This window comes from Corythoichthys intestinalis, chromosome 13, assembly GCF_030265065.1.
Source record: "Corythoichthys intestinalis isolate RoL2023-P3 chromosome 13, ASM3026506v1, whole genome shotgun sequence".
In the NCBI taxonomy this organism is placed as follows: domain Eukaryota; kingdom Metazoa; phylum Chordata; class Actinopteri; order Syngnathiformes; family Syngnathidae; genus Corythoichthys; species Corythoichthys intestinalis.
This window is the reverse complement of record NC_080407.1, coordinates 49,026,084-49,038,304: the sequence shown is the minus strand read 5'-3', so window position 1 is coordinate 49,038,304 and position 12,221 is coordinate 49,026,084. Positions and strand designations below refer to the sequence as shown.

Genomic DNA, 12,221 nt, shown 5'->3' with positions numbered 1-12,221 from the left:
AAGCTCAATCTTGGTCTCATCTGACCAAAGCACACGGTCCCAGTTGAAACAGTTGAAGCCTGGGACCGTGTGCTTTGCTATTTTAGTGCTGCAACGATTAATTGATTAATTCGATTAGAAAAAAATATTGGAATTCAATTTTGTTGCTTCGAGTATTCGTTTAATTAAAGTGGTGTTATAATGTTTTTTTGTTTTTTTTTTAAAGCGTTTGCATTCGCTTTAATTGATTAGAGTGGATACAATGCCCTCTGGTCTGCCTCTTTTCACATCGCTGAATCCAACTGCTCCCTGTTAAGACCAACGTAAGCCAAGTTTTTGTTTGAGCTAATGTTTTCTAATGCATTCATAATTTAGTTTATAGGTATATTCTGTTGCTTTTTGTGGGAATATGTGTCTGAACCATTTGTTAAGAGCATTGTAAAAAAACTTTTAGCATTTTATAGCATTTAAGCTAGCGGACTTTTTCTGTGCAAGTTGGCCAATTGTTTTGTTGTACATAGATCCTCATTTAAAAAAAACAACAACAAAAAAACGTTTGAGGCTCAGCTGAGGTATTTTAATTTTTTATGTTCCTTAACCGATTACTCGATTATTCAAACTAACTAGTCCATCGATTAATCGACTACTAAAATATTCGATAGGTCCAGCCCTAATATATATATATATATATATATATATATATATATATATATACATAATATGATCTTTATTCCAGAGTCAAACAAGGTGTCCATCGCACAAAAACCAACAGAAAAATGACATAAGAAAACACAGGAACAGAAACTACAAAAAAAAAAAGAACATTAAAAAGGCACAAACTATCTGTGCACAACAAACAGGCTTTTACGCCAATGGTGCCACATGCTTGACCTACATCTAGAACTATTTTTAGGATCTGTTATTTTCATTTAAATACTATTTTCGGACTCATTTAATCGACACATGAACTATTACATCAGGTTTCCTAATAGCGCTTTAAAGGTGGGTAACCCAGAAAGGACAAATAATTGACTGGCAGGCAATATAACAGCCTCAAGGCATCATTATAGGCTACATTTAGCCTCTGTATGGACTTAGCTAAGTATCTGGTCCACAGGTGAGTAGTGTAAAATGGTGTGCAATATGCCCTGAACAGTGATATTTTCACATGGAAACAGGATTATTGTCTGTTTGTGGATTGGACAGGAGGATTCGGGAGTTAGTTGTCCGGGCAACGAAGGTTGTGGATTTTGCCTTCTCAGCGTCAAATGGGCTCTTGGAGTCTTGTCAGTCGTTTTATCAGTTAGATATCGGGCGTTCTCCGGTGTTCCTTGTGTTGGGACAGAGCGTCCTGCCATTTGTTGTGGACTGTCCGGGAGAACTGATTGCAAGAGTCACCCTTCCCGGTCTTAATGGATTGGGCGTCGAGTGCCGTCAATGGCAGCCATAGAGTTAACTGAGACACTATTTGGTGGAAGATTTTGGTCGCAACTTGTTGGTTCCTTTTTGTTTTTTAATCGTTGACACCTTTTTAAAACGCGTATCGATAACCTTTTGAGATGCAAAGTAAAACGATATATCACCATTTCGATATTTTGCACACTTGGTCTATTTCGAGGGCGACGACCACAAGCGCCTTTCGTTTCCGCTGGAGCGTTCGAATGCAGAGTGGAAAGTTTGATGTTAGCGAGCGAATTGACGTGTCCAAACCACAACAAGCGCCCACCTTCTTCTAGAAATGATCACGTCTATATAAGCCGGACTCTTATCTTCATCATCTCCAGAGGTGGCACCATGAGGAGCACGCAAGTCTTTCTGCTCTGCACGCTTGCAGCTTTGATGCTTACCAGCGTCTTCTGCAACAGTGAGACTTGAACATGTTCTTCCGTCCTGAAGGTCCACACATCTGATTGTTCTTTTCTTGGTCAGATTCCAGCGGTCCGGAAGAATGCTGCTTTAAGCACTTCCCTCGAAGACTTCATTCTAGAATCTTCAAGACCTATTTCGTGACTGACAATCGATGCCCCATCATGAGTGTCATGTAAGTTTCTTCTTCTGCGTGACTTGTGTTTTTCCTAGCATTGTTGATGTTTTGTCCTTGCAGTTTGGTGACCAAGAAGAACAACAGCATTTGTGCCAACCCGACTCTCGGCTGGGTTAAAAATATCATGAGATCTTTGGACAACTCCAACCTCTGAAGGCTCGGAGTGTCATTCTGCTTCATTTTCATGATGCTAGCTTGCTTAGGCTGAGTTGAGGTTTGTGGGTGGGGCTGTGCAAAACATGTTGGTGACCCCAAAACGCAGTGTCAGCAATAAAATTAACTTACAAAAATATTTATGATAAGTTGAAAATGAGCGTTTTTTTGTTTCCAATCATTCTTGAGGGGAATTCTGAATCGGGCTGCTTAGGACAGCTATACTTTTCACCAAGATCATTATGCATTGAATATGGTACGCCCGCCGGTGTCGTGCCAATGTAGTTACCCCAGTCAAAAATTGTATCACCTCGGCGGAGCCATATGGAGGTAGATTTGTGTCTTCATCATTCGATCCCCCAAAAAGTTGCTTCAATTTAAAAAAAAAAAAAAAAAAAAAAGTTCAATCAAAATACGTTTTTTTCAACAAATTTTTTTTAAAAAAAGAAAAAAATGCATTTGAAAGCTATTTTTCTTTTGGATTTTTTTTTTATTGGTGTAAAAAAAGGTTCAATCAAAATATATATTTTCAATTTAAAAAAGTTAAATTTGGAACAAAAAATGCATTTGAAAGCTATTTTTTGGATTTTTAAAATTTTTTATTAGAGTAAAAAAAAAAGGTTCAAACAAAATATATATTTTCAATTTAAAAAAAGTTAAATTTGGAACAAAAAATGCATTTAAAAGCTATTTTTCTTTGGATTTTTTTTAATTGAAGTAAAAAAAAAAGGTTCAATCAAAATATATATTTTCAATTAAAAAAAAGTTAAATTTGGAACAAAAAATGCTTTTGAAAGCTATTTTTCTTTGGATTTTTTTTTTATTGAAGTGAAAAAAAGGTTTAGTCAAAATATATATTTCCAATAAAAAAAAGTTAAATTTGAAACTCAAAAAAATGCATTTGAAAGCTATTTTCTTTTGGATTTTTTTTTATTGATGTAAAAAAAGGTTCAATCAAAATATATATTTTCAATTAAAAAAAGTTAAATTTGGAACAAAAAATGCATTTGAAAGCTATTTTTTGGATTTTAAAATTTTTTTATTAGAGTAAAAAAAAAAGGTTCGAACAAAATATATATTTTCAATTAAAAAAAAGTTAAATTTGGAACAAAAAATGCTTTTGAAAGCTATTTTTCTTTGGATTTTTTTTTTATTGAAGTGAAAAAAAGGTTTAGTCAAAATATATATTTCCAATACAAAAAAGTTAAATTTGAAACTAAAAAAATGCATTTGAAAGCTATTTTTTTTTTTTTTTTTTTACGAAAAAAAAAAGGTTCAATCAAAATATATATTTTCAATTTAAAAAAAGTTAACAAAAAATGCATTTGAAAGCTATTTTTCTTTGGATTCTTTTTTTATTGATGTAGAAAAAAAAAAGGTTCAATCAAAATATATATTTTCAATTTTAAAAAAGTTAAATTTGGAACAAAAAATGCATTTGAAAGCTATTTTTCTTTGGATATTTTTTAATTGAAGTAAAAAAAAAAAGGTTCAATCAAAATATATATTTTCAATTTAAAAAAAGTTAAATTTGGAACAAAAAAATGCTTTTGAAAGCTATTTTTCTTTCGATTTTTTTTTTTTATTGAAGTAAAAAAAGGTTCAATCAAAATATATATTATCAAAAAAAAAGTTAAATTTGGAACAAAAAATGCTTTTGAAAGCCATTTTTTAAATTTTTTTATTTTTTTTAAGTAAAAAAAAAAAGGTTCAGTCAAAATATATATTTCCAATTAAAAAAAAGTTAAATTTCAAACTGAAAAAAAATGCATTTAAAAGCTATTTTTCTTTGGATTTTTTTTTATTGACGTAGAAAAAAAAGGTTCAATCAAAAATAGATATTTTCAATTTAAAAAAGTTCAATTTGGAACAAAAAAGGCTTTTGAAAGCCATTTTTCTTTGGATTTTTTTTTTTTAAGTAAAAAAAAGGGTTCAGTCAAAATATATATTTCCAATTAAAAAAAAGTTAAATTTGAAACTCAAAAAACTGCATTTGAAAGCTATTTTTCTTTGGATTCTTTTTTTTATTGAAGTAAAAAAAAAAGGTTCAATCAAAATATATATTTTCAATAAAAAAAAAGTTAAATTTGAAACTCAAAAAAATGCTTTTGAAAGCTATTTTTCTTTGGATTTTTTTTTTTTTTTTTTGTATTGAAGTAAAAAAGGTTTCAATCAAAATCCATATTTTCGATTAAAAAAAGGTTAAATTTGAAACAAAAAAAATGCATATGAAAGCTATTTTTCTTTGGATGTTTTTTTTCTTTTTGATTGATGTCAATATTTTTTTTAAATATATTTAACCTGGGTGACATCGTATTCGCATTCATCCTAAACCCGAGACTGGAGCCGGAAGTCACTCATTTTCATGGCGCGGGATTCAAAAATTGAATAGATAAAACGATCACTTCTGCACACATCCAAGCAGTCCATTTTAATTAGGAGCATAAAACACCATGTGAAATATGAAATAAAAATGCGTTTTGGTGCCATATGAACTTTAAAGCTACTACAAGAAAATGCAATGCATGAGAGGGAAACATGCAATAATTATTTTGAGGTAATGACAATGTCATAAAAGACTCAATAAAAACACAAATAGTAAGTATTCGCCGCTTTTAATCGATGTGCGCATGTGTTGGACTACTCCCCGCGTAGGAAGGAATTGCAGAACACCGGTAGTGTTCGTCTAATAGCAGTGACAAACTACACCACCAATCTGGGCGTCCATTGCGCACATAAAACATGGCGCCCTCTGTAGGTCAAAGCATGTACTAAATATTAGAGATTTTAAAATCAATGGCTATATTTTATGTGTTTCTGTTAACATATTTTAGGAAAAGAGAGCAATTGTGGCTTATTAGAGCCTTCAAGTCTTTGAGTCTGAGGTTCCCTTTAAGAGCTAGTGTCTGATTTATGGGGGCTCAACCCATCAACAATTTCTTCTCGCCGGCATTTGAGCTTCTCCAGTTGATGGTGCAGTTGTTGGGAGGCGCCCACGGTCGCCCCAAAGTCCCACAAGAGTCGCGAGTTCCCAAGCAGTCCCCGCGACCGCTTTAGCTCCTTGTTGTCCTCCCGTAAGGCGACGCAGGCCCGCTGCTTTTGGGTCAGCATCTCCCTCCTGGAGGACATCGCGAGCTGTAGCTGGGCCAGATGTTCTTGCTTGGTCTTCACCTCTGCGTGACTCCAGTGCAGCTTCTCCTTTATGTTTGACAGCAACTACCAGAGAAGAAAAGGCTTATTAGGGGCGCTGACAGTGAAGGATAATTAGGCTAAATACCTCCAAGGTACGTTTCATGCTCTTTTGGAGTTTGGAGGCCTCTTGGTTCCTCTGCTGTTGGATTTTCCTGTCATGTATTCTCTGGGCGAGAAGCTGCACGAGGCATTCCGGGGCCTTTTCTACCTCACCCAGCTCCGCCTCCAGACGAGCCACTCTGCTCTCCATCCTGGCGTGTTTCAAACGCAGCTTTCTCAGCTCTTGGCGACGGAGCTGCTCGGACGCCAACGCGGCGTCTACTTTTGCACGAGCCGCTTCGGGAGGCAAATGAGAACTGAGCAGCGAAAAGGCCTTCCTTTTCACAGACAATAGGGATCGCCATTCTTCCTCCACCTGGGAAGCAAGTTCTTCAACACTTTAAATTCCTGACATTCTCTGAAAGGGGGATACAGTGGTATGAAAAAGTATCTGAACCTCTTGGAATTTCTCGCATTTCTGCATAAAATCATCAAATGTGATCTGATCTTTGTCAAAATCACACAGATGTAAAAACAGTGAACTAAAACCACCCAAACACAGGGCTGTCAAACGATTAAACATTTTAATCGAGTTAATTACAGCTTATAAATTAATTAATCGCAATTCAAACCATCTATAAAATATGCCATATTTTTCTGTAAATTATTGTTGGAATGGAAAGATAAGACACAAGATGGATATATACATTCAACATACAATACATAAGGACTGTATTTCTTTATTATAACAATAAATCAACAAGATGGCATTAAAATTATTAACATTCTGTTAAAGCGATCCATGGATAGAAAGACTTGTAATTCTTAAAAAATAAATGTTAGTACAAGTTATAGAAATTTTATATTAAAACCCCTCTTAATGTTTTCGTTTTAATAGAATTTGTAAAATTTTCAATCAAAAAAATAATCTACTAGCCCGCCATTGTTGATGTCAAGAATTACTTACACAATGCTCATGGGTGCTGAAGCCTTAAAAATCAGTCGCACCCAAGCACCAGCAGAGGGCACCAAAACTCCATAAAACACAATTAACAAGTGGGCATTTCACTGTACTGTCATTTAAATCTGTCTGAGCGGGGCATGTGCGTTAATTGCGTCAAATATTTTAACATGATTAATTTAAAAAAATTAATTACCGCCCGTTAACGCTATAATTTTGACAGCCCTAGTTTTCATATTTTAATGAGGATAGCATGCAACCAATGACAGAGGGCGGTAAATAAGTAAGTGAACCCTCTGCCTAAGGACACTTAAAGACCAATTGAAATCTTTTGAAACCAAGCACTGATGAGTGGTTTAAAGCTGCCCTACCCACTATAAAACACACACCTGGTAAGAACTGTCATGATGAGAACACATTGTCTGATGTGCATCATGGCACATCAGACAATGTGTATCAGAAAGGATACAAAACATCTCTAAAAGTCTGGATGCTCATCATTTGACAGTCACAGAAGTTTTCTACAAATGGAGAGAGTTTGGCACTGTTGCTTAAGATGACGCCAAGAGTTCAGCGCAGAATACTTAGAGACGTAAAAAACAACCCTAGCGTGTCTGCTAATGACTTAACAGAAATCACTGGCACAGTCCAATATCTCTGCACACATCCACTATACGTAAAACTAGTGCCAAGAATAGTGTTCAAGGGAGGACTCCACAAACTGCTGTCTAAAAAAAAAAAAACACTGTTGCTTGTTTAATATTGGCAAAAGGGACACTCCACAGAAGTTTTGGCAAAATATTTTGTGGAGTAATGAAACCAAAGTTGAATTGTGTAACAAACAATGTCGTGTGGAGGAAAAATGGAACAGCTCACCAACATCAACACTTCATCCCCACTGTGAAGTATGGTGGAGGGAGCATCATGATTTGGGGCTGTTTTCCTGCCTAAGGGCCTGGACAACTTCCAATCATTAATGGAAGAATGAATTCAAAGGTTTATCAGGATGTTTTGCAGGAAAACCTGAGGCCGTCTGTCGACATGGATCCAAAACAAAGTAGTAAATCAACTTCAGAATGGTTTCAGAAGAACACGTTCTGGAGTGGCCAAGTCAAAGTTCAGACTTGAACCGCCATTGAGATGCTGTGGCATGTCCTAAAGACAGCGATTCATGCCAGACATACCTGGAATCTGACTGAACTACAGTTTTGTCAAGAAGAATGGGCCAAGATTAATCCTGATCGATTTCTCGGACTGATTTCCAGCTCCAGGATGCGTCTGGTTGAAGTTATTGCTGCCAAAAGGGGGGGCCATAAAATATTAAACGTGATGGTTCTCTTACTTAATTTTCTCCCTTCTGAAATTGTTTGCATACTATCCTCATTAAAATATGAAAACCTATAACTGTTTTGTCGGTTTTAGTTAAAGCAGACAGTTTTTCATCTGTATGATTTTGACAAAGATCACATTTGTTGGTGATTTTATGCAGAAATGTGAGAAATTCCAAAAGGTTCAAATACTTTTTCATACCACTGTATTTCAGCACCTGCTTGAGCTCCTCTTGGTGATGCAGCCTCAGCTCCTGCTCCTCTTGCTTTGCCTGCTCCAACTCTGAAGCCACGCACTTCTTCAGCTCCACCAGGTGCTCTAGACAGTCCTCATACTCCCGCATGTCCGACTCGGGGTCTTCTTCGAGAGGAGGGTTCCTGCTGAAGTACAAGGCCAACCTGACCTGAAGCTCCGCGTTACGCCTGCTCTCTCGTCGCTCCTCCTGTTCCAGCTCCTGCAGCAGGAGCGTGGAGTCATCTTCCCCATGCAGATCTTCACTTCTGCTCAGAGGTTCTTCTGGCACCTCAGTCTCTACTGACTCACCTTGACCAACAGTAGACATTTTTTCAGGTGTAAATCACGCTTTAACCAAGGGAATTGTGTTTTGTTTCGGTTGTCGTGGCAACAAGTACTAAGGCAAGCTGTACTGACAGATCAGCGCCACAAGTGGGCAGTGTTTTACCCAAAAAAAACTGCATGGAAGGCCGCTCACGGCCTTCTTTGGAAAAACGCAGCAGGGCCGAGAACGAAAAGTGGTAGTTGCCATGTGTAATTTTTTTTGCCATGTGGATGTGGCCAAAATGGATTTTGGTTCGTGGCATTTTTGGGGGGGCATGTGGCAAAAAATGCCACATGGCAAAATCCATTTGCCTTTTTTTTTTTTTTTTTGGGCCATGTGGCATTTTTTTTTTTGCCATGTGGATGTGGCCAAAATGGATTTCGGTTTGTGGCATTTTTTTGGGGGGGGTGGGGGCATGTGGCAAAAAAAAAAAAAAAAAATGCCACTTGGCAAAATCTATTTGGCTTTTTTTGGGGGCCATGTGGCAAAATTGATTTTGCCATGTGCCATTTTTTTTTTGCCATGTGGATGTGGCCAAAATGGATTTTGGTACGTGGCATTTGGGGGGGGGGGGGGTTGGGGTTGGGGCATGTGGCAAAAAAATGCCACTTGGCAAAATCCATTTGGCATTTGGGGGGGGGGGCATGTGGCAAAATGGATTTAGCCATGTGGCATTTTTTTTTTTTTTTTGCTATGTGTATTTTTTGGGGGGCCAAAATTGATTTTGGTTCGTGGCATTTTTGGAGGGGGGGATGTGGCATATTGATTGTGCCATGTGGCATTTTTTTTTTTTTTTTTTTTGCCATGTGCCATTTTGGGGGGGGGGGTGGCATGTGGGGAAAATGCCACATGGCAAAATCCATTTGGCTTTTTTTTTTTTTTTTTTTTTTTTTTTTTTTTTTTTTTTTTTTTTGCCATGTGGCAAAATTGATTTTGCCATGTGGATTTTTTTTTTTTTGACATGTGGATGTGGCCAAAATGGATTTCAGTTTGCGGCATTTTTTTAGGGGGGGGGGGCATGTGGAAAAAAATGCCACATGGCAAAATCCATTTGGCTTTTTTGGGGGGGCCATGTGGCAAAATTGATTTTGCCATGTGGCATTTTTTTTGCCATGTCAATGTGGCCAAAATGGAATTTTGTTTGTGGCATTTTTTTGGGAGGGGGCATGTGGCATTTTTTGGGAGGGTGGGGGCATGTGGCAAAAAAATACCACTTGGCAAAATCCATTTGGCATTTTTTGGGGGGGAGGGGCATGTGGCGACTCCAAAAACTTTCATTCGTCAGCCATTTTGAAAATTTCCTGCAAAATACATTTGTCTTGAGTCATATGGCGTTTTATGTGTAATCTTTTATTTTGAATAGGGTATTTTTCTTATTTCAACTGAATAAGGGTTAGGTTTGGGTTAAATCTCAAGGGAGAATCACAGATTATATTGTGGGTTTAATCAAAATGAAATGTGTTCATTCAACAATCCCAACTAAACTGAAATAATTGACTAGGGGAAAAAAATAATAACACATTTGTATCAAATCATTCAAAGACCGACTGGGAGGAATTCATTGTTTTAATGCTTGATGTGAATTTAGCGTCTTTATCTTGATTAATGTCGTTTAAATCATATGCTATTCATAATAAAACTACAAAAATGTTGGCCTGTTTGTGTTTTTTAATTCATATACTGTCATAAATCAAATGGTGTTTGTACTGGGTGACCCCCCCCCCCCCCCGCCCTCCACCCGAAAACAATGGGATTTTTTGTTTTTGTTTTTATATAAACTTGGTTTATTGATCCCATAGGGTTCAAGCAAGTGAGGCAAGGGCGTAGGTTTGGTTTCAACATTGGTAGGGACGGTATAATAGCGTAACATGCATGTACACTTTTACCTGGGGACAGGATATTTATAAGAACAAACAGATTGTGTGAACGGGGGTCAGGGCTACATTTCTGGGCCCTACTTTATGCTGCAAAATTTGTTGGTAGTCTTTAGACTTCAAAATGCCATGCACACGGTCAAGCAGTCCAGTGCCAGAGGCAGCAAAGCAACCCCAAAACGTCAAGGAACCTCAGCCATGTTTGACTGTGGGGGCAGTGTTCTTTTCTTTGAAAGCCTCGTTTTTTCCCTGTAAACTCTATTTTGATGTCTCTTCCCAAAAAGCTTTACTTTTGTCTCATCTGACCAGAGAACATTCTTCCAAAACGTTTTTGGCTTTCTCTGGTAAGTTTTGGTAAACTCCAACCTCGCTTTTTTATGTCTCTTGGTCAGAAGTGGGGTTTATCTCGGTATCCTACTATAGAGTCCTTTTTCATTCAGAGGGCAACGGATAGTACGGGTTGACACTGTTGTACCCTCGGACTGCGGCACAGCTTGAACTTGTTTGGATGTTAGTCAAGGTTCTTTATCCACCATCCGCACAATCTTTCGTTGAAATCCCTACTCAATTTTTTATTTTCCGTCCACTTCTAGGGAGGTTAACCACAGTGCCATGGGCTTTACACTGATTGATGACACTGCGCACGGTAGACACAGGAACATTCAGTTCTTTGGAGATGGGCTTGTAGCCTTGACATTGCCCATGCTTCCTCATAATTTTGCTTCTCAAGTCCTCAGACATTTCTTTGGTCTTCTTTCTTTTCTCCATGCTCAATGTGGTCCACACAAGGACACAAGACAGAGGTTGAGTCAACTTTAATCCATTTTAACTGGCTGCACGTTTGATTTAGTCAATGTCATCAACTGTTATGTGCCACAGGTAAGTAACAGATGCTGTTAATTACACAAATTAGAGAAGTATCACATGATTTTTCAAAGGGTGCCAATACTTTTTGTTCAGCCCATTTTTGGAGTTTTCTGTAAAAATGATAATGATTTAATTTTTTTTTTTTCATTGCAAGCAAAATCAATGAAGATATTACTACCAAAGGATTTGTCCAGCTTTGGAAAGCAGTGTATATAAAACAGGAACTTAATAACACCAATAAAACCCCCCAAAAAGAAAAATATTTATTCACAGTAATTAAAGTCTTTTTAAAAAAATATGATGGAATTTTCTGTTTTTTTTTCTTTAAAATGTTTCCTCCTGTACGAATGCATTCTTGAAATCTGTTGTTTGGACATGAGCTAGTGGCAGCACTGCAAGAGCAAGTAAACACTCTGCAATTGTCGTAAGCATAGTGAATTCAGGATGAAATTAATAGTATTCCAGTTTGTTTGTTCGTTTGTTTTCAATGAAAATTCCATAATTGTTTCTCAAATGTTTTATGTTTGCATGCATGTTCACTATCTTGTTTACCTGCCTAATCTTGCTCTTGTGTTGCTGCCTCAAGTGCTCAATTACGGCATAGTTGCATGGGGCTTGAGGCATGAAAAAGAAACTATCACTTCATAATGAGAAAAAAACAAAAGTAACGCGTAACATAGGCGACAATTTGAAAAGTAGTGGAGTAAAAAAGTAACAATGCGTGCTGAAAAAGTTGAAAGTTCCACTTCATATTTGTATTCAAATAAAGTACAGATAAACAAAAATGTACTTATGTACAGTAACTACTAAAGATGCACGATAATATCGGTTACAAATAATTATCGGCCGATGATGGCAATTATGACATCGCACCGATAATCCGAATCTTAAAAAATTAAACCGATCATGCAATCTGATAATGATATACAGCACTTTTTTGTACTATATCAAATTTGTCCAATTCTGTGTCTCCTAAAGACATTTTTGTGCAATTAAGGGGCATTGTATCCACCCAAATCAATAAAACCAAATGCCAACACTTTCAAAACAAACCATTATATGCCACTTTAACTTGCATGTCAAAAGTCCGCTAGCTTAAATGCTATAAAATGCTAATTTTTTTTTTTTTTTTTTTTTTTTTTAACAATGCTCTTAACAAATGGTTCAAACACATATTCCCACAAAAAGCTGCCAAATATACCTATACATATATATATATATATA

General features: G+C 36.6%; 2 protein-coding genes across 2 annotated transcripts; one reads left to right on the top strand and one right to left on the bottom strand.

The window, feature by feature from the left end:
• Positions 1–705: 705 nt before the first annotated feature.
• On the top strand, positions 706–2,315 carry ccl36.1 (chemokine (C-C motif) ligand 36, duplicate 1). The gene is made up of 3 exons (XM_057856109.1): positions 706–1,843; positions 1,909–2,020; positions 2,084–2,315. The coding sequence occupies exons 1-3, from the start codon at positions 1,660–1,662 to the stop codon at positions 2,175–2,177; spliced, it is 390 nt and encodes a 129-aa protein (XP_057712092.1). The 5' UTR covers positions 706–1,659; the 3' UTR covers positions 2,178–2,315.
• Positions 2,316–4,981: 2,666 nt separating this feature from the next.
• On the bottom strand, positions 4,982–8,274 carry cfap184 (cilia and flagella associated protein 184). The gene is made up of 3 exons (XM_057855899.1): positions 7,915–8,274; positions 5,454–5,783; positions 4,982–5,392 (listed from the first exon to the last, which is right to left on the bottom strand). Exons 1-3 carry the CDS (start codon positions 8,257–8,259, stop codon positions 5,069–5,071), a joined length of 999 nt encoding a protein of 332 aa, XP_057711882.1. The 5' UTR covers positions 8,260–8,274; the 3' UTR covers positions 4,982–5,068.
• Positions 8,275–12,221: the final 3,947 nt, after the last annotated feature.

What these genes read in the sequence shown, in the direction of transcription:
- cfap184 (XM_057855899.1), bottom strand. Translation starts at nt 8,259, where the DNA reads ATGTCTACTGTTGGTCAAGGTGAGTCAGTAGAGACTGAGGTGCCAGAA. An exon ending in ACCAAGAGGAGCTCAAGCAG is followed by an intron (nt 5,784 to 7,914) that starts GTGCTGAAATAC and finishes CTTGCTTCCCAG; the next exon opens with GTGGAGGAAGAATGGCGATC. An exon ending in GCATGAAACGTACCTTGGAG is followed by an intron (nt 5,393 to 5,453) that starts GTATTTAGCCTA and finishes CTTCTCTGGTAG; the next exon opens with TTGCTGTCAAACATAAAGGA.
- ccl36.1 (XM_057856109.1), top strand. Translation starts at nt 1,660, where the DNA reads ATGTTAGCGAGCGAATTGACGTGTCCAAACCACAACAAGCGCCCACCT. An exon ending in TACCAGCGTCTTCTGCAACA is followed by an intron (nt 1,844 to 1,908) that starts GTGAGACTTGAA and finishes TTTCTTGGTCAG; the next exon opens with ATTCCAGCGGTCCGGAAGAA. An exon ending in TGCCCCATCATGAGTGTCAT is followed by an intron (nt 2,021 to 2,083) that starts GTAAGTTTCTTC and finishes TTGTCCTTGCAG; the next exon opens with TTTGGTGACCAAGAAGAACA.